General features: G+C 36.5%; 1 protein-coding gene across 1 annotated transcript; it reads right to left on the bottom strand.

The window, feature by feature from the left end:
• Positions 1 to 19197: 19197 nt before the first annotated feature.
• On the bottom strand, positions 19198 to 21849 carry LOC143609941 (uncharacterized). The gene is made up of 6 exons (XM_077084552.1): positions 21495 to 21849; positions 20620 to 20754; positions 20450 to 20525; positions 20274 to 20368; positions 20049 to 20213; positions 19198 to 19579 (listed from the first exon to the last, which is right to left on the bottom strand). Exons 1-6 carry the CDS (start codon positions 21808 to 21810, stop codon positions 19410 to 19412), a joined length of 957 nt encoding a protein of 318 aa, XP_076940667.1. The 5' UTR covers positions 21811 to 21849; the 3' UTR covers positions 19198 to 19409.
• Between the last annotated feature and the right edge of the window lie 1102 nt (positions 21850 to 22951).

The raw sequence follows: 22951 nt of genomic DNA, 5'->3' as shown, positions 1-22951 counted from the left end.
ACAAAATTCAGCATATCTCTCTTTCTAAACATCTCTCTAACACCTCGATAAGCGTGTCCTCGACCCATCTCGATAACCGTACCCCGATTCCTCGATAAGCGTGCCATACCTCGATACTCGTGCCATTTCTCGACGACGTGTATATCAAGAAGGCGATACTATTCCGACATTCCAATGATCATCTCAAAGTGCGTGCCGAGAAGTGTTAATGCCTAGAGAAGTGTGCCAAGTGTGGAAAAGGGTTGCAAAGGAGAGACGAGGAAGGAATAGTGATTGATCAAGCGGGTGGCGAAGTGTTGGTCAAATTAAATAGGGTTATCATAAGCCAACCAAGGTAGGCATAATGCCCGACTAAAATAATAATAAAATATTATAAAGGCTTAATTCCCAAAGTCGAGATTATATACAATACCTCGAGAATAAAAGAAATATATAACAAAGAAAAGAAAGAAAGAGAAATGATATATATATATATATGTGTGTGTGTAAATATTCCTTGTTATAGATATTATTTAAGTATAATGAGTATACTTAAATAATAAAGAAAAGAATACGTTTCTTAAAGAAGAAGAAACGTAGGGTTTTATAAATAAACTAAAGGTTTGTAAATTACTATTAAAACTAAAGGTTTTAAAGTAAAAGAGATTTTTGAACTAAAGGTTCATCGAGGTAAAGTTATAAAACTAAGACTAAAGGTCTTAAGCCGGATTGTATATCCGACTAACAAGAGTTATACTCGTACTATAGGTGCGAGATAGCAAGGGAAAGACCCACGGACGGTGTTGGAAACCGATCCCAATCAAAAGGTGAATACGCCCCACTTTTACAAACTTGTTTTCAAACGAGTCAACGTGTTATATGAAAAACTTTACATGAGACTAAGTGTCTCTAAAAACATTATGAATATGAGTAAAAGCCTAGCCCTCAAGCTGTAGTATACGTTTGTCTGGATCCTTACATATGTGGTTAAATGAGGTGGGCACATCCCACCACGCTTGGTCACGACCTCCAACCACGATGGGCCGGACCTAAGTACGTTCAAGTGAGAATGACCATGTGTATATTTATGGTACCTAAGTACTTCGAAACGCTGCGGTGTTTTGCTGGGGTGACCTAGTGTAGAGACTCGAATTTATAATGATGTTTGTTTTAACTTGATTATTCCTAAGCCAAGATGGGCCGAGACTTACGTGGTCTCGAGGGGTGATTAAGTAAAGAAAATATTTTAGCGTCAGCATATTCACCAGCATTCGTTGCTGACGTATTTTCTAATAATTTGCAGGTAACCAAGAATAGAGCTTGAAGGACGAAGGGCTCAAAGATCCAATAACTCGGATAATTTTGTTTAAATATTAAATATAATGCTTTTGTAAAACTTATAAACAAGTAAAACTAAACGAGACCTTTTGTCTCATCTTTTGTATTGTAAATATTTTTAATATTAAATCCACATGTTTATAAAGTCTTCCGCTAATAACCCGTAACTCTGATTTATTTACAAATGTGGTACCAACTATTGATCACACTCCTAGGCCTAAGATGGGGGTGTCACAGGTTGGTATCAGAGCCATCGATCTTCGCGAATTGGGTATCATAAAACAATACCCAAGCTTCGATCCAAGCATAGGAAATACTTACTTGTTTATTTGAATAGGGATAAGATCGGCTGGTAACCCTTTCTTTCCCTCACCTCAATCTAAACCACCTAATCTAGATGTCATACGAGAAATTAATGGAGTATTATGATAATGAAGCAAGAAGAGCAAGAAAGTATTACAAATTCCCAAAGGACATCATGAGTAAGGATTACTTCGAATCATTCTTCAATTCCAACGAGGGACATGACCGACATCCCAATATTGAACCAAGTCCCATTTACCATCTGGATAACACTCCACATCAAATGTACCAAGCACCAAGACACTCAAGTTATCACCCGACAAGTCTACCTATGTATCAACCATCTGAAGTCCCGACATATTATCCTTTCGAGATTCCGACTTATCAACCAACCGAGATCCCGCCGTATTTCCCATCTGGAGGTTCAACACATTTACCGAATCCTCACCTTTCATACACTTTCCTCTCCAATTTACCAATCAAGGAGGAACCAAAATCTCCTTCATCCGACTGGATGCAATGCCACTCCGATCAACGAAGGTGGCATACAGGCACTTCAACTATGGATTCTGCCGATTCCCGTATCAACAAGGAAGGGCCATCTCGCAAGCCCAATATGAGAGTGACGATGCCATATGAAAAGATTCACATGCCGGCAATGACCGAAGAGGAACCAGAAGAGGAACCGGAAGAGGAAACAGAACCAGAGGAAGAATATCCTGACAATCCAAATGAAGTAACCACACCAATGGAAGATCAATACTCAACTCCAAGCTATGGTTCTGTCAATCCCTATATGCAATTTCTCCATGAACTCAAGGGTAAGGCGTCATCAAGTTTTCCACCATACCAAGGCGAAATTCCATCCATTAAAGAATAGGCCAATGAAATACGTGAACAAAACGAAGTTGCCGATGCATTCTTCAACTATCCCTCCGATGTGACAACATCTCCGTATCCAAACCCGAAGAACCATTATGACGTGGTGATGATGGGTTACCACAACCCACCTCTGAAGTATGGATACCCAAACGAGATCCCGCAATCACAAGAGGAGCATGTAGACCGAGCCTTGCACGAGACTGGTGACCTTAGGAAGAAAATTTCTTTGGATGAGAAGAAAAAGAAGAAGATAGGATACAAGCTTTTTCGAAAATGTAACAAGTTGACGAAGGTTGTGAAGAAATTCATGAAGGATTAAGAGGATGGTGATGATGGCGTGTTTTCAAGAGATGAAGTTTATGTGTTAATGTAATGTTATGGGTTATGTGATGTATGGATAGGAATATATATATACATCGAGTATGAATGTATATATAGAATCTTTGTGTTGTAATAATCCATGTATATATCTTGTATGATATATACATATATGAATAAATAAATAAAAATGTATGTTTAATAAGAGAAAAACTGTTAAATTTCAGACTTAAAGAAAAAATTGAAAAGAATAAAAGATAAAAATGTCTCGACAAAGTGATAGCCGAGAGGCCTCCCGAAAGGAAGCCGAAAAACGAGAAGAAAAAGGGAAAGGTCCCAAAAATGAACGAATGGAACCGATTCCCGATAAGTACATGAAACAAATCTAAAAGTTAGTAAAAGATGGCGTAGTGGCCGAATCTGAATTTAGATCCCAATCTAGACAAACGAAACATTCATAATCTGCAAATCCTTCTCGAAAATCCGTTTCTAAACCCCGTTCTAGACCTTCACATATGGAAGAAAGTGTGCATGAATTGAACGCTGATGGTGGGGTTTGTCAAGAATTCAAGAGACTTAAAATTGGTGGGTGTTCGTTTAAAGACTTTAAGTATTACGGACCAAAGGAGTTCCATGGTGACAAGGGGCCATCACAACCGTGAGGTGGCTTGAAGAGATGGAGACGATTGTGATTACAAGCAAGTGTTCCGATGAGGAGAAGATTCAGTATTCTTCCCTGATGTTTAAAGGCGAAAAGCTAGAGTGGTGGAACACATTGATCTTAAGTAGAGGAAGGGAGGTGATGTACAACATCACTTGGAACGAGTTCAAATAGTTGTTAATGTCAAAATTCTGTCCGATGAATGAAACGGACCAAATTCAAACCAAATTCTTGACTCACAAGGTTGTTGGAACGAACCTTCGTGAGTACAACACGAAATTCCACGAATACTGTCGTTTGGTTCCCTAGCTGGTTACCCCTGAATCCAGCAAAGTTACACGTTATATTTGGGGATTACCACAAGAGATTCGTGACATGATGAGGTCACACTTGCCACAAACCGCTGACTCCGCAATAGAGTTGGCTGGATACTTGATGGGCGGAATGATCCGCAATAAGGAAGAAGATAAGAGGGTTGTAACAACGCAAGACCTGAAGAAGGAAGGAAATACCCGTTTTAAGGGTAAAGGAGTTGACCAACGAAGGTCTGGCTTCAACCCCGGCATCCCACAATGTAAAATTTGTAATAGGGGTAGATGCCATTTAACTCCGCGACTTTGTGAATCATGTCACAAACCCGGCCACGCTACGGTCGATTGTTGGAAGAAGAAGATGACCTGCTACAACTGTAAAGAGATGGGACATCTTAGCTTCGAGTGCCCAAAGAATAAGCCCGCGACTGGTGGTGCGGTGGTATCGGTCAAAAGAACGAGCCCAAGAAGGGTAATGCAAGAGTCTTCGTCCTTGATACAAAGAAAGCAGCGACACACCGGAAACCATTACCGGTACGTTCCTTGTTAATAACGCTTATGCTAGAGTCTTGTTTGATTTAGGAGCCAACTTAAGTTTTATAGATTATAGCTTTTGTAGTCTATTAAACGAACCTTTAATCAAACTAAATAAAGCTCTAAGCGTCGAGACCGCTAATGGCGAAATCGTTAAAATCTTCGGAGCTTTAGAAAACGGAAAAGTCTTATTAGCCGGTTATGTTTTGCCTATTCAATTGCTACCTATGACTATTGTTGGTTTTGATGTTGTATTGGTTATGGATTGGTTATTCGACAACCATGCTCGTATCCTCTGCAAAAGCAAGACTATTGAACTTCGAGCCCCGGATAAATGAACTATTCGAATTGAAGGGGATAAAGACGCTGGCCGAGTTAGCCTAATCTCAATGATAAGGGCTAACAAATGTTTAAATCAAGGATGCTTAGCATTCATGGCCTACGTCACCGAAGAATCAAAACCTAAAGAAATCAAAAACGTTCCTGTTGTTTCTGACTATGCCGATGTCTTTCCCGGCGAACTTCCTGGAATTCCTCCCGATCGTGAAGTAGAGTTTAGGATCGATCTTATTCCCGGTATTTCTCCAATCGCCAAAGCTCCGTATCACCTCGCGCCAACCGAGATGAAGGAACTAAAGAAACAACTTGACGAGCTTCTCGAGAAAGGTTTCATACAACCAAGTTCATCACCATGGGGAACGCCGATACTATTCATCAAAAAGAAGGATGGATCCATGCGTATGTGCATCGACTACCAAGCTCTCAATAAAGTCACAATCAAGAATCGTTATCCACTCCCTCGAATCGACGATCTTTTCGACCAACTTCAAGGTGCTAGCTTCTTTTCTAAAATCGATCTTCGTTCCGGCTATCACCAACTCAAAGTTCAATGCGAAGACATTCCGAAAAGGCTTTTCGAACAAGGTATGGACATTATGAGTTCACCGTTTTGCCATTCGGACTTACTAATGCGTCAGCCGCGTTCATGGACATGATGAACCGAATCTGTAAGCCTTACTTGGATAAATTTGTTATCGTTTTCATCGACGACATACTCATTTACTCTAAGTCTAAGGACGACCATGAAAATCATCTTCGAACCTTACTTGAAATTCTTAGAACTGAGAAGTTGTACGCCAAATTCTCGTAATGTGAGTTCTGGTTGCACGAGGTGCAATTTCTTGGTCACATCATCAACGTTAACGGTATTCAAGTGGACCCCACTAAGATTGAAGCTATCTCTAAGTGGGAGATCCCAAAGTCGCCAACCGAGATTCGAAGTTTCTTGGGATTGGCCGGCTATTACCGTAGGTTCATTGAAAACTTTTCCCGAATTGTTGTTCTCTTAACTTCTTTAACTCGCAAAAATATTAAATATAAATGGGGAACAAAACAACAAGAAGCGTTCGATATACTTAAACAAAAGCATACCCAAGCTCCTATACTGGCCTGCCAGAAGGTACTGAAGATTTCGTTGTCTTTAGTGATGCGTCTCATTCCGGCTTGGGATGTGTATTAATGCAACGAAAGAAAGTAATATCTTACGCCTCTCGACAACTCAAAGTGCACGAAAAGAACTATACAACGCACGATCTAGAGTTAGGTGCCATAATCTTTGCACTTAAGATATGGAGGCATTATCTCTATGGAGTAAGATTTATCGTGTACACTGATCACAAAAGCTTGAAACACATCTTCGATCAAAAAGATCTTAATATGCGCCAACGACGCTGGATGGAAACTCTCAACGACTACGACTGTGAGATCGTTTATCACGAAGGTAAAGCCAACGTTGTGGCTGACGCCTTGAGCCGTAAAGAGCACGAAAAGCCAAAAAGAGCCCGAGCGTTAAGGCTAGAACTTCGAATTAATCTCATTGACCAAATCAAATCTGCCCAAACTCAAGCGATCAATGAAAACCAAATCTCCGACGAAAAAAGTAACGCCACCATTGACTCGCTAGTCAAAGGTGACAATGGTATCCTTAGAATGGGAAACCGGATTTGGGTACCAATTGTTGGGGACTTACATGAAAAGATTATGAACGAAGCCCATAAGTCCAAATACATGATGCACCCCGGTAGTGACAAAATGTATCAAAACCTCAAGCCAAACTACTGGTGGAATGGGATGAAAAAGGACATCGCTCGCATGTTGCGAAATGCTTAACTTGTTTGATAGTCAAGGCTGAACACCAAAAGCCTTCGGGATTGCTTCAGTAACCCGAACTTCCCGTATGAAAATGGGAGTTAATAACCATGGATTTCATAAGCAAACTCCCAAAGGCAACTCGACAACATAATGTTATTTGGGTGATCGTCGATAGATTAACCAAATCCGCTCACTTTATACCTATCTATGAGTCGTATTCAATAGATAGATTAGCGCGTATTTATGTGAACAACATCGTTGACTTGCATGGAGTACCTCTATCTATAATCTCTGATCGAGACAACCGTTTCATGTCTCACTTTTGGAAAAGCTTCCAACAAGCGCTTGGTACGAAACTAAACCTTAGCACTGCCTATCATCCACAAACCGATGGGCAAAGCGAAAGAACGATTCAAACGTTGGAAGATATGCTCCGCGCATGTGTGATAGACTTAGGTGTAAGTTGGGATGACCACTTACCCCTAATGGAATTCTCGTATAACAATAGTTATCACACAAGCATTCAAGCCGCACCATTAGAGACGTTATATGGTCGAAAATGTTGGACGCCCGTGTGCTGGTCTGAAACCGGAGACAATCAATTGTCTGGACCCGAAATAGTCCAAGAAACCACCGACAAATTTCTTCAAATTCGTGAACGAATTAAGACGGCACATGATCGCCAAAAGAGTTACGCCGATGTCCATCGTAAGCCGTTAGAATTCAATGTTGGTGACAAAGTTCTTTTGAAAGTCTCACCATGGAAAGGCGTAGTTCGCTTCGGCAAGAAAGGAAAGTTAAGTCCTCGATTCGTTGGACCCTTCAAGGTACTCGAACGTATTGGCACTGTTGCATATAGTTTGCAACTTCCCGAGGAAATGCAAGGGATACATGACGTATTCCATATCTCGAATCTGCGTAAATTTTTAGCCGATGAATCTCTTTCGATGCCATTAAAAGATGTAGAAATTAACGAGAACTTAAAATTCATTGAAAGACCAATTCAGATTAAAGATTCGAAAACTAAGAAATTAAAAAGACGAGCCTTGAAAATCGTAAAATTAAAATGGGATTCCCGAAGAGGACCAGAGTACACATGGGAACTCAAGTCCGAAATGAGAAAGAAATACCCCCACTTATTCTCGTAAAGCAATCTCAAGGACGAGATTTATTTCAAGGTGGTGAGGATGTAACATCACGGAAATTTCGAGCCAAAAATGCCAAAATCCAAAGTCAAAGAACCAAAACTGTCAAATTCCAAACTTCAAGGGCTAAAATGAAAATTCTAGTTTTCTTGACCCATCGCGATACGCGATGGATCAGAAGGAACACCCATCGTGTACCGAGATAGGGTTGTCTGACACGTTGTGACACGTGTGCCACGTGGCACACGGTGGCGCCGTCTTCCGCCACGTGTCACCACGTGGCAACACATCCGCCACGTGTCGCCACGCGGCATGATGTGCTCAAAACAGTCAATAAATATTAACTAAATTAAACAAGTAACAAAAACTAGACCTAAGACTCAACTAAACAAAACACCGGCAAATGAACCGGTCAATTGTACTAAGCTAAGTAAGTCCGGAATATCGAACCCACAGGACTCTATAAATTACGTTAATTAACTAATTAGACTCGACTTACGACATGACTATTTATTATTAATGTTTTAAGGGGGATTTTAAAACTAATATTAAAATAAGAAAACAAATAAGCAAGTAAACGAGAAACAAGCAACCAAACACAAGATCGGAATCAAATAGAGAAGGAATCTACCTAGGTAAGAATCCCATGCATCAACAATCATCAAGCAATGGACAAATAACATGATTATGGAAACTGATTTCTAAACGTATTCATCCAACAAACCCTAAGGACCTTTGACTGAATCAAATGAAATCCCAAAGAACAATTATTAGATTATCAAGCAATCAGTATTATTGATTTCCGCAAAGTCATCAATTAGGGTTAATTAATAGTATCTACAGCAAGCAATCTTACGAAACACTAAACCCTAGATAACTTGATAAGCTAACATGACATCATGAACATGGATCAGCACAATAAGCAAGAATATTGTCACTAACTATCCTAGCATGCAATTGACCAAGACACATGAACAACTCCTCACCTTACAGCTATTGGAATTTAGCAAAACATTTAAAACCCTAACCAACTATCAACAAGCTTCTATGATCTAATGGGCCCATTTAATCACAATAATCAAAACACCAAGTAAAGATTTAAACATAAACCCTAAATCTAAAGAACACAATCAAAAGATAAAAGATCTATGTGAAGCAATAGTTAACAATCAATCAAGATAATAAATACTTATATGCATCATGAAAACAAAATTAAGTCTTTACTATTAAATAACAAAATCCATAATCAAACAATTATCCAAAGCAAGAATCAAGCGCCAAACATGTTCATCAAACCTAGGTAGACATGAAGTCTAGCCTAGAAACATTATTAAAAACAATCCTAAACAAGTATTAAAAACAAAGAGGAAAGCCATGACAAATAATGAATAAGGAACGAAAGTTAGAGCGATAAAACCCTTTGCGATTGATCCTTGAACACCCGGATGAAAGAACTCTTGATCCTCCTTGGTTTCTCCTCTAGAGCAGGTGTGGGATGTCTGGAAACTTGAATAATTTCGTTCATAGGGTTTTAGGGTTTATATATATGTTTAAACACCTCCTTCCTAATATAAAATAGGTTAAAACAAGCCCACTAGGCCCACTAGAAGACAAAATAGACATGGTAGCTGATTCTTGAACATTCTTGGCAGCCTTGGGACATGTTGGAATCTACCACATGCTTCTTGAATGGTATGACCTGGTCGCGTAGCTCGAACATGACATTTTCTGACGTTTTTCGACTTTCAGCTCGATTGTCTTCGTTTTTGCGTACCGGCTTCATCCGAGCTCCGTTTTAGCTGATTCTTTTTCCATTTGACTCGTTTTCTCGCTCTCTTCAACATGGGACCTATCACATACACAAACATGTAATTTAATGCAAGAATAACAAAATAATCGTTAACGTTTAAGCACAAAATAACATAAAAACTATTAGGAAAACATGTGTGTTTTGCATCACATCAACATGAAAACAAATCGAAACGCTAAGTGGAACAATCATGTAATCATTAACGAGCAAAACGTACTTAAACTTCGCATGAAAAGATAGAAAGAATTAAGTAAAACATGCAAGACACCAAAAGAGTTAAAACACGATAAATATATAAAACTTGACTCAAAACCTAAATTAATAAAAGATAAACAAAACTCAAACTTAAACGAACTTAAAACATTAAGGAAACACAACTTTACACGGGATTCGAGATGTATAAATACATGTATATCAAATATCCCCACACTTACTCTTTTTTCGTCCCTGAAAAAATCTAATGCAGTTGGATCAGAATCGGAAAATTATAGTCTAACAAACATATAGGTTAACTTTTAAAGCTCAGAAAAACGCAAAAACCGCGATCACCGATATTGTTGTCCACTTAGGCCCATGCCTTAATCTTTACCGGGACAAATATGATCCGACAATTTTTTACTCAGTGGTTTACACAATTAAGACCCGCTTATTTTCAGCTTTTACCGGACAAGACCACCCCAACTTGACTTAAACCTCAAAATTAGCAGATTTAAAACTTTTTGTTGCTCTAATTTTTTCGTGAATAGTTAAGATGATCAACGGTATTGTTTATCCACCTAAGCTTAAGCATCAAAGTCTACCAAGCAGCCATTAGATATGATTAAGGTACAATTATTTTATAGCTAGTGTTCCCCACAACATGGCATACCCCCGTTATCAAGCAAAACACCAAACCATTACCATAGGTGAGTATGCAAAATTTCATCTGTAGGGCTTACATGTAGCGTGTCCCGTGTGGTCCGTTTCTTAATGGCAATGAGACGCGAGCAAGGGGACCCCACATGGCTAACAGCGTGGATGATCAAGTCTGTAATGCATTTGTACTTTTGTGATCATGTTTAAAGACTTATATGGCAGAAAACTGCGGGTTTGCTCTTTTTATAGCTTTTATTTTAAATATTCAAAACTCCATTTGGAATTGTGAATACCCAGATGAATAATCGGCATACATACCCATGGTCTCCGGACCCGGGGCATCCCATCAATACAAGATTTAAGGTTATAAAACCATACGCCAATGATGTGTAAAACACTAAAACTAAGCAGTTTAAGATTTATATCACAGGCTCAACGACATACTATAACGTTAAACCTACCCAAGCATCATATGATAATGTATTCAACTTTTTTAAACTTTATAATATTTCCACTTTTCATACCAAGAATTGAGGCTTGAGTATGGATAACCTTTCATTACTTATTTTCTACGGACAAAACGCTTTTTCCATAAGAGATTTCCGAACCATTTTATCAGATTTGCCCTTTCATTTTCAAGGCTGAGCCTACCGACACATCCCGAGTCAAGTGCGCTTTATTTTATTTATCTCATATTATTAGTAGTTTGAAAAACCAATTTCCGATAAATATCATCATCTCCCACTTTAACGCAAAAAAACTAGATTCAAGGGACATTTTTAAACATTTTTGAATTTTATAATTTTTTTTTCATTTTTTTTCTTAATTTAAAGCAAAATTAAACTACGACTCAAATATCTTATCCCCACACTTAAATTTTGTATTGTCCTCAATGCAAGGATAAGGACGACTTAAAATAAAAAAAATTAAAAATAAAGTCTGACTACAAAAAACTAAAAAAAACTAAAAATTAAAAACAAAAACAAAATAGAAAGTTAATAAGCTAGATAATGGAAAAGACTTAGCTGGTAATATGCGCATGAAATATGATGTCAGAGTCTTCTTCCATGAATGCCCTCCAACTACGAACGTGCTCAACAAATGGTAACTCCTTCTCTCACGAACGTAAGCGGCAAAAAATCAACAAACATATCTAAAAATGTATCTTATCATAAAGATAATATTATGCAATTAAAGTGCTTCAACAACCAATATATAAAATATAATAATTAGCAGCAAATAATAAATATAAAGTATACGGCTCAGCCTCGAGAAGTGCGTGCCGAGAAGTGTTAGTGCCTCGAGAAGCGTGCCAAGTGTGGATAAGGGTTGCAAAGGAGAGACGAGGAAGGAATAGTGATTGATCAAGCGGCGGCGAAGTGCTGGTCAAATTAAATAGGGTATCATAAGCCAACCAAGGTAGGTATAATGCCCGACTAAAATAATAATAAAATATTATAAAGGCTTAATACCCTAAGTCGAGATAATATACAATACCTCAAGAATAAAAGAAATATATAGCAAAGAAAAGAAAGAAAAATAAATTATATATATATAGATATATGTGTGTAAATATTTCTTGTTATAGATATTATTTAAGTATAATGAGTATACTTAAATAATAAATAAAAGAATACTTTTCTTAAAAAAGAAAAAAACGTAGGGTTTATAAATAAACGAAAGGTTTATAAATTACTATTAAAACTAAAGGTTTTAAAGTAAAAGAGATTTTTTAACTAAAAGTTCATCGAGGTAAAGTTATAAAACTAAGACTAAAGGTCTTTAGCCGGATTGTATATCCGACTAACAAGAGTTATACTCGTACTATAGGTACGAGATAGCAAGGGAAAGACCCAAGGACGGTGTTGGAAACCGATCCCAATCAAAAGGTGAATACGCCCCACTTTTACAAACTTGTTTTCAAACGAGTCAACGTGTTATATGAAAAACTTTACATGAGACTAAGTGTCTCTAAAAACATTATGAATAAGAGTAAAAGCCTAGCCCTCAGGCTGTAGTATACGTTTGTCTGGATCCTTACATATGTGGTTAAATACGGTGGGCACATCCCACCACGCTTGGTCACGACCTCCAGCCACGATGGGCCGGACCTAAGTACGTTCGAGTGAGAATGACCATGTGTATATTTATGGTACCTAAGTACTTCGAAACGTTGCGGTGTTTTGCTGGGGTGACCTAGTGTAGAGACTCGAATTTATAATGATGTTTGTTTTAACTTGATTATTCCTAAGCCAAGATGGGCCGAGACTTACGTGGTCTCGAGGAGTGATTAAGTAAAGAAAATATTTTAGCGTCAGCATATTCACCAGCATTCGTTGCTGACGTATTTTCTAATAATTTGCAGGTAACCAATAATAGAGCTTGAAGGACGAAGGGCTCAAGGATCCGATAACTCGGATAATTTTGTTTAAATATTAAATATAATGCTTTTGTAAAACTTATAAACAAGTAAAACTAAACGAGACCTTTTGTCTCGTCTTTTGTATTGTAAATATTTTTAATATTAAATCCACATGTTTATAAAGTCTTCCGCTAATAACCCGTAACTCTGATTTATTTACAAATGTGTTAACAACTATTTATCACACTCCTAGGCCTAAGATGGGGGTGTGGCAGTGGCACCGTCTATAAGAGAATACCAAATAGATTCGGATTTCATGAGATCGTTAATAAGAATACATTAACGGCACCGTGCTATAAGAGAATACCAGATATTTCACGGATTTATGAATCAACCAACAAAAAGTGGTAAACACATAAGCATATACGCATGTAAGCATAGAACACCAAATCGAGCATTTGTTTAAGTAAAATATACAATAACGTTTGTGGTTTACAACTCAATTATAAAGCATTTAATTTGAATAAGATGCAATATCACCCCCAAAACGAAAGATGGAAAATGGGGTATGAAAGTACTCACGTTAAGTAATAAACTTGAAAGATGGATGATTTGGAGTTTAACCGGTATGTCGGGTTTAACGAACGAAACCTAAAATAAATGAAGTCTTGTATTGGGAAAGTTGTCTTTGAAGTCTTTAGGATAAAATAAATGTTGAGTAAATGTAAACAATTAAAGTTAAAGGTTTAAAATGTAAATATTTAAGAAATTATAATACTAGCCCTTTAAAAATGTAAGTTTGCTCGAAACCGGGTTAAATTATCTAACCTTAATATTTAATCAACCTATGTTAAGTAATAAGGTGTGTAAAAATGCAAGAATGCAAGTCCCTTTATAATAAAGATACTAAAACGGGTTTTAACGAGTGTTCAGGTTGTTGGTTCGGGTTTTGATAATTGGTCAAACCCAAAGTCAACTTTCTAAAATTTTAAATGTTATGAGATAACTCATAAAAATATAATAACACTTAACCAAGTATGTAGTTCTATTGTTTTAGAACTAACAACGCACGTTAAGCGAGTGTTCGGTTTTGTCAGTCCAACTTTGTTATAAGATCAAGTTGGATTCAACATTACAAGTATTTTAATAAATTTTTTTTTAAAATCAGTTTGTAAAGTATTTTTAAATAAATATACAAGTCTTGATAGCTAAAAACACACTTGTGTGTCTTAAGCGAGTGAAAATCGGTTTAGTTCGGTTTGGTTCAGTTTCCATCTCACAATAAGTTCATAGATGGTTTCCACATGCCCAAATATCAAAAAACTTGTATAATAATTTATAAATGTTGATACTTAAATTTTACAACCGAAAAGGTAACAATAAAGTCTTTAAACGAAAGTTCAGTTTTCGGTTCGGATCTAGTTTCAGGTTAAGACCGAGGTTAGAACCTATAAACCCATAACCATAGAACTTATAATAATGATTTTAGAAACTTAAATCTAACATAAAGCATGTTTAAAAGATTATTTAACAAAAATTAGTAACAAAGTTCGGTTTACGGTATAGAGCTATTTACGGTTAAACCGAGTCTAGACTCATCAAACCCATAACCATGGAACTTCATAAATATGATAAACAAACTAAAATAAGCATAGTTTATATAGTTAGTATAAACTATGCTCATTTTAGTCATGGTTAGTATGTATAAACAAGTTATATAGTTTATATATATATATATATAGAAAATGGTTAAAATAAAAAGACATAGTTTTGTAGGAAGAGTAGGAATGACATAAAATTTAGAGTTAGGAAACTATTTAGCCTAAATCCTAGATCCTAGAAAACTATTTGGTATTTTAAAAACTACCAATCTTAGCCACTAGATCATAGATCCAAGGGCTTAAATTTATTCTTACTCTTCTTAGAAAACTATTTCTTTTTATTATAACCCACCCCTATATATATATATATATATCAAGAACACGAAGTCCTCCATGTAGCCTTGCCTTACGAGGCCTGAAACTTAACCAACCAAGGCCGGATAAGTAACTACCAAAGGTAACAAGGGGTGTATATTATATATATGTTGTGTCATGTGCTTCAAGTATTAATTTAGACTAAGATATACTAATAAAAATGAAGAACTAACTTAGTTTGACTTTGGAAGTCAAACGTGTCATAAAACATGAAAAACAACCTTGAATGATTCTTGAATTTGAGTGAGGAAAGAGTTTATGAGCAGGGATTTATGTGGGAAAGGGTTAGGTATTTATAGGAGGTGATTAAAGAGGTAAACAAGAGGTTTAATGGTTAAAACTCGAATTTGATGGTCAATAAAACAAGCAAGGGAACATAAGAAACATGTTGTCTGCTGTAGCTCGCGCTAAGCGACCCAGAGGAGGTCCCCCGTCGCGCGGCGCGGAGGGGCGGGGCTTGAAGATATTTCAAATGTTTTAAAAATGACAGTTTTGGCCCCCGAAGTTCGTTTTAAGTGATTTTAACGCGTTTTAAGGACCGAAATGGATGTTTTCAAGACCCAACAAGTGTAAAGCAATATTTTAACATAAAATCCATCATTTTGATTATATCATAAGTTTCGGTTTACAAAAAGGGTCGGGTTACATGTTAAACGAATACATAAACAAATACAATCGAGACCCAAATTTGATGAATGTCACACAACTCTCTATTCTGTTTTATTCTACTCACAAAAACTTATTTAGTATTTTTCCTTCTTTTATGCACTCACAAATAGATTTAGAGTGTTGACCATGAGCCTCTAAATATAGAGGCTTACTTTAGTTTTCTTCTATTAATTTTCTCTATTGTAGAAAATCCAATGTATTGGTATTTTAGCTGTTTTCTTTGTTTATTTTTCTTTATAGTAGTCATGTTCGGAACTGCGTCTTTGATCACAGCAACAATAACGCCACCAATATGAGCATATCGACGATTGCTAGCTCCTATGACTCAAATACACATAAATTCTCGATCCCCGCTGTTACCTGCTACATTCAGATGGGTCTGAGGTTGAATCATATCATTTTATTTTATTTATTTTTTATCTGTTTTCTACAATACAAGTTCTTTACAATAAAAAAGTTCGAAGGATATATGCTAAAAGGATATATGTTTTATGATACAAACCTAAAAAATAGATGATATTTTGTGTTATCGGCTCTAAACAATCTTGTTATTTTGAACATGAATAAATAAAGAAGCCATTACGATTGCTGGAAAAACATTGGTGCGCGTGTAAACGAGGTGCTCTACCAACTGAGCTACAACCCTTGGTGCTTGTAATATTGCTTCCAAGATCATGTTGATCGATATTGCTTCTAAGTAATATGGTATTTAAAATCCATCGACGACTAGGGAAAAGAATTAAAGAAGCGTCTGACTCCTTCATGCATGCTACACTTGGCTCGAGGGATATAGCTCAGTTGGTAGAGCTCCGCTCTTGTAATTGGGTCGTTGCGATTACGGGTTAGATGTCTAATTGTCCAGGCGGTAATGATAGTATCTTGTACCTGAAACGGTGGCTCACTTTTTCTAAGTAAGGACCGAAACATGCCGCTGAAAGACTCTACTGAGACAAAGATGGGTTGTCAAGAACGTTGAGGAGGTAGGATGGGCAATTGTGGTTCTTGTTTCTTTAGTAGGAGCCGTATGAGGTGAAAATCTTATGTACGGTTCTGTAGAGTGGCCGTAAGGGTGACTTATCTGTCAACTTTTCCACCATCACCTAAAAAAAACCAAACTCTGCCTCTCACTTACGATCAACATCTTCTGGAGCCCTTATTGAACGAATATATTTCTATGGAAAAATAAAGCATCTTGCATAAGTCTTTGCCAGGGCTTGGGGTGTTGACGGTGATTTTCAAATCTCTTCAGGTAGGATTCGAACCTACGACCAATCGGTTAACAGTTGACCGCTCTACCACTGAGCTACTGAGGAATAACGGAGATTCGATCTCATAGAGTTCCATTCCCGTTCTCAACCCATGACCAGTATGAGCTCGAAGCTTCCTTCGTAACTCCTGAAACTTCTTCGTAGTTATTGTCTATCGATGGCCTTTATGGTAGAATCAGTCTGGGGATCTGAGAGGTGGTGGTTTATCATGTGGCGGATTTCAACGGTTCGAGACCGCTTATCTCCAACTCGTGAACTTAGCCGATACAAGGCTATATGATAGCACCCAATTTTTCTGATTCGGCGATTCGATCTATGATTTATCATTCATGGACGTTGATAAGATCTATCCATTTAGCAACACCTTAGGATGGCATAGCCTTAAAATGAAGAGTGAGGCTCAAACGAGGAAAGGATTCGAAAAGGTACTTTTGAAACACCAATAAGCATTAAATGAAACAAAAAAGTACTAAGTACTATATTTTACTTTAATGTGAAAGCGTAACAAAACTTTTCTTTTTCTTTATAATATTGAGCTTTATCTTAATCAGATTTTATTTAGTATACTATTAAACCGAACAAAATTAAAATCTTTAACCTAAGCATGAATAACGTAAACCATTTATTTTAACCGTTTTTAGGGGTTAACAAGTTGTAGGCAATTTAAATAGACCTTAAGCTAGTTGAGACTTGAGAGGTTGAAATAAACTAGAGGTGGCAATGTGAGTGGGTTGGGTTGGATTTAGATGATGGGTCAGGATGGGTATGGAGTCATGATGGATTTTTAAAATAAAGGGTTATGATGAATATGGGTCAAGATGGGTAAAGCAAACCCATCTTAACCTAAGTGAAAGTTGACATACAAAACCCCTCAAAAAAATATTCAAAAACCTATTAAAAAATAATAACTTAAAATATAAATAAAAAACGCAAAATGTAAAATAACTAAAACGTTTCCCCCGTCATCCTCGTTCATTAAAAAAATCGTTTTGTACCGGTTCAGGTTCAAGTTTTTTGAGGTTTTTTTTTCGGTTCGGTTTTGTTTTTTTTCATTTCGGTCGGTTTTGGTATCTGCTCGGTTTCAATGATTTCGGTTTCAATTTGTTTTATTTTGCTCTGCTACGTTTCAGTCTTTTTATTTCGTTTTGGTAAGCTTTTTGATTGCATTTCACATTTTTTGTTTCGTTTTGGTCAAGTTTTTGGTTTCATATCGGTTTTTTTCGTTTTGGTCGTTTTTATTTTCGGTTCAGTTTCATTTCAGTTTTTTTTGTTTCGTTTTGGTCGGTTCGGTGTTTTTAAATCGTTTTGGTCCGGTTTTTCAATTGCATTTAGTTTTTTTATGTTTTCCTTTGTTCAGTTTTTCAGTTTCAATTCAGTTTTTTTGTTTCGCTTCGGTCGTTTTTCTATTTCGGTTCAGTTTCATTTCAGTTTTTTTTGTTTCGTTTTTCTCTGTTCAGTGTTTTCGTTTTGTTTTGGTCAGCTTTTCAGTCGCATTTCACTGTTTTTTTTGTTTCGTTTGGTCGTTTATGTATTTCGGTTCAATTTCGTTTTGTTTTTTCTTTTTTCGTTACGGTCGATTCGGTGTTTTTTTTGTATTGATCAGCTTTTGAGTTGATTTTTCTTTTTTTTTTTGTTTCGTTTTGGTCAGCTTTTTGGTTTCATATCGGTTTTTTTGTATCGTTTTGGTCGATTTTCTATTTCAATTCAGTTTCGTTTCGGTTTTTTTGTTTCGTTTTGGTCGGTTCGGTGTTTTTGTTTTGTTTCGGTTAGCTTTTCAGTTGCATTTCGCTTTTTTTGTTTCGTTTTGACTTTTCGGTTTCATATCGGTTTTTTTGTTTCGTTTTGGTAGTTTTTCTATTTCGATTATGTTTTGTTTCGGTTTGGTCGATTCAGTGTTTTTGTTTGGTTTTGGTTAGCTTTTCTGTTGCATTTCGTTTTTTTTTGTTTCGTTTTGGTCAGTTTTTCGGTTTCATTCCGGTTTATTTGTTTCGTTTTGGTCGTTTTTCTATTTCGGTTTAGTTTCGTTTTTGTTTCGTTTTAGTCGGTTTGGGGGTTTTTGTTTCGTTTTGATCGTTTTTTGGGTTTCGGATGAGTTTTGTTTCGCACATGATAGTTTGGGTATTTTGAATTAGATAAATTTTGTATAACTTGGATATTTTGTTTTGACCCATTTTAACCTTTAAATGAAACTCACTTTTATATTTCCAACCCATCCTGACCGAAAAATTTTTATGATCCATCTTAACCCATTTTATTTTTAAAGATTATCCATCTTGACCCAAAACAATCCATTTAGGTTGGGTTTGCCACCCTTAAAATAAACGAAAGTAATTGATAAGTATGCCTTGAAGGAAATATTTTTTTCTTTTATTCTATGGATTGACAAGGAGTCCAAAATAGGGATGAGATCGGGACCGTACCGGTACCGACCGGTCCCGGTCCCAAAAATCGTGGATTCTTGGTACCGGTACCGAAATATTCGGTTCGGTACCGGTACCGTACGGGACCGGGACGGTACCGGTATTTAAGGTAAAATTTCGGGAAATACCGGTCCCGTACCGTACCGGTACCGAAACTCAAAACGTTGATACCGATTCGGTTTACACGAGGCAAGAAAAATGTTTTTGCCTTCGTAAGGTTTACACGAGGCAAGAAATCAATTGAAAAGACGTGTTCTCTCATTACACTGTCAACAAAATCAAATAAGCAGCCGAACAGCGTGTTCCATTACTGTGGAGTAAATATAAGCAATCCACATATGGCTAATTATTTCTCAATCTGTCTTTCAAAATGGTCCTCAATTATAAGATGCTTATTATAAGTAGATAAAAATAAAGCGTGATTACATTATGAACTTTGAAGAGCAGTGTCACGATGAGGCTTCATTTGGCTCTCCATCCTCGTGAACCATTCCCCAATACGAGTGTTCTCCACCATATCCTTGCCCGACTTGAGCTCGCGTATAGGTCTCAGCACACCAAACACAGAAAGGTCAGCCAAATTTGGTTCTGAACCACCTGCACCGTATCAGAAATGTTCACGGTTTGATTCAACCGGTTTTGACGAAATATCTAGACCGAATAGCTAACTACAGTTTAAAAACCGACAAACCAAAGCGTCCGAGTTGACAGGTCAACTCACGACTGGACCTGCCAGTTCGGTGGTTGACGGCTCGGTTTTGTCAGTTTTAACAGATTTTTTTTTCCTTTTTCTAAATGGCTATTTTGTATTGAAAAGAATTAATTACACGGATAATTCCTATGGTTTGGCCATGTTTTAACTTTAGTCCCCAAGTTTAGAAAAACACAGGTTTAGACCAACTGCTAGTCAAAAGGTAACACGGAGACTAAAGTTCCAGTATGATCAGACCGCATATAACCATCCGTGTGTAATCAACTTTATAAAATGTTTAAATTAATAAAGATGGTTCATGAATCAAACTAGTACATAAAATGAGAGTTTAAAATTAGAAGAATTTGTACAAACCGAGATGTCTGCCATTCAAGGCGTTAACCCAGGTTTCTGCAGCTTCATACAAAGCCTTGCGCTCATCAGTAATATTATGTCGTTTCTTCAGCTTTTTTGACACAAAATACATAGCAGCAGCTCCACCATACTTTGCCACCAGCCTTTCAGTGAAGCTAAAGTTGCCTATATAATACACTCAGCTTAAAAAAAATCATATTTTCAAAGACAAACATATAATATTACCTTTGGTAGTAATGTAATCAAATGATTCAAGAGCCTCAGAGGGACTTCTATATATATTTGGCGATAAAACATGCACCAAGTGATCATCCACCCACCTACAACAAAACTATCAAGTATCAGCAATATATCAAATTCAAAAAATAAAAAATACTAAATAATTTCAAAAACGATCATACCGACGCCATTTCTGAGTCTCGGCATCCTCAGAGACAGAGTCAGGATGCATCCTTTGATGCATTTTATCAATAATATCTGCCAACATTAATCAATGGTATCTTTAAGAAGAATTCAAAAATATTCATAAACAAACAGATAAATCAAATAAATTCATAGCTATGTAGTTGACCTGAAGAGTTGACCATCTGTTCACCATCCACCATCAATATTGGCACCTTCCTGTAATCAGACCATTTAATCTCTTTCTTGTTCATTGGATTCACCTCCACAATCTTGTATGGAATATCATAGTATTCAAGGAATGCTGTAAAATAGAGGTAAGCAGATAACCATATTAACTTAGTTAACCAAAACGAATTAATCGAAACTAATCGTTTTAAAATTTCTATAACCGAACTGAACCAAAGTTAATTAAACAATTAAACAAAACCGATCGGTTTAGAAAAATCTATAGCCAAAATGTTCGGTTATAGCCTATAACCAAACCAAATTAAGCGAGGCGAATTGGTTTTGAAAATTCTGTAACAGAACCGAATCCAAGCTCAATAACCAAATTAACCAAAACCTATCAGTTTAAAAAATTCTGTAACTAAAATTTTCAGTTTCAGCAGAGACTTATAACCGAACAAATTAACAGAAACTGATTGCTTTTAAAAAATCCAAAACCAAACCAAACTCAAGCTCAATAACCAACTAACTGAAACCGAAGTAACAAAAACTGATCGTTTAAGAAAATTCCATAACCAAAATTTTCGGTTTTCGGTGGAGACTTTTAAGTAATGATCAAACCAAACAGAATTAACCAACCGAAACCGGCCGTACACTTATACACTGAAACATACTAAAAGATCCCTTATATTTTTGAGATATTTCAGTTAAATCTGTCACACAATTAGGAAATGAACGACCATTTAATCGATCATTGAAACAGGTAATATTAATTATTATTGGCATCAAAGCATAATAATAATAATAATAATAATAATAATAATAATAATAATAATAATAATAATAATATATCACTAAACGAGAGATCATTTATACCTTTAACCTTATTACAGAAAGGGCAAGCTTGGTACTGATAGAGAACGACGTCGTTAGGAACATAATTCTTGTCAGACTGCGGTGGTAACTCTGTAGCTGCAGCCGTCGAAAATGATAAGTTACATCCGACGCAGCTTCGTCCGCCGGTGATCCTGTCGTGTGATGAGAACCGGTGAGGTTGAGGTGCGTAGGAGGAAGCGGTATACAACGCCCTTGGAAGAATTGAGTGGCGGCGAACGATGGTGGAGGTGGAGAAAGACGCAGCCGCACGGCCGGTGGCGGCCAGGCGGCGGAGGTTCCTCATTGTTGTTGCCATGTGAACGGTGGTTGTAGAAAGTTCTCAAGGGGAATAGAAGAAAAGAGAATCAGGGTTTATGGCAGATGGCCAAATAATCACCGCTAATCAGTGTTTGACAATGACTTCTTAGTCACAAGCCTATTTGTGATTGTGGGTGTCCCAAAGTCAATCAATCTGTTTTACTTATGCCAAGGGTTTTGTTGGTTTCGTGACTTTGTCCTCCCTTGAATCGGCCGGCGAGTTGTAACATCTCGCGGCTATTGATGCATTCATCGCTCAAACACAACTAGGACTGACCAGCAAACCCAAGCACAACAATCCTAATTGAGTCGACTCGTTTTAGAATTCGATTCGTGCTCAAGCTAAACCTGACTCGAGCGCACGTAAACAGTCCTTCATCGATGCATTCTTATGAATTATGATATGATCTTACGTTGTGTTATCAAGTTTCATTTCACAAGGAAAAAGACAAAATTTGATTGGATGTTAGAAAAATTTTTGTTCCACGACTTTTTTTAAGAAAAGAAATAGAAACAAAAGGAGAGAAATCAAAGGAAAATATAAGAATACTAGTTTGAGTTCCGTGTATTACACGAGTAATTGTTGAAAATTTTAAACTTTGATTATTAAGTGAAATACATTTAGAAAATTGATTATATATTGTTAATACAATTACAATTAAATTAAAATTACATAAATTACATAACTAAGATTACACAAATATGATACAAATAGGTAAAAACTTTCTTTTACACTACATTTGTGATTGTATTAGCAGATATACATTGTTTATCAAAAATCAAAATCTTTAATCCATGTCTGCTTGTAAGTATTAATAAAGTAACATATAGCTCTTTTTATAACTCTTGATATAGTCATATATAGTTGTCCGTGTGACAAAAAAGATTCTTCAAGTACATACCAAATCTAGATAAATGATAATATATATCTATGATACTAATAAAAAAATATTCATACACATAAACTATCATAGCTTTTAATCAATTAATATGATGTCATTTGAGATTATATGCTCATGTTTATAAAAAACATGATTATCTCAAAAACCATATACATGAACTTTGGTGATATAATCATCCTTAGAATCTTTACAATTTGAAATTGATTGATCATGATAAATTTGTTGTCATTAATATTC

The sequence above is a fragment of the Bidens hawaiensis genome, unplaced genomic scaffold, assembly GCF_021521415.1.
Source record: "Bidens hawaiensis isolate Kalapana, Puna unplaced genomic scaffold, B.hawaiensis_p1.1 tig00021292_1, whole genome shotgun sequence".
NCBI classification, from domain to species: Eukaryota; Viridiplantae; Streptophyta; class Magnoliopsida; order Asterales; family Asteraceae; genus Bidens; species Bidens hawaiensis.
Note: the sequence above shows the minus strand (reverse complement) of the source record. Positions and strands in the feature narration are given on the sequence as shown.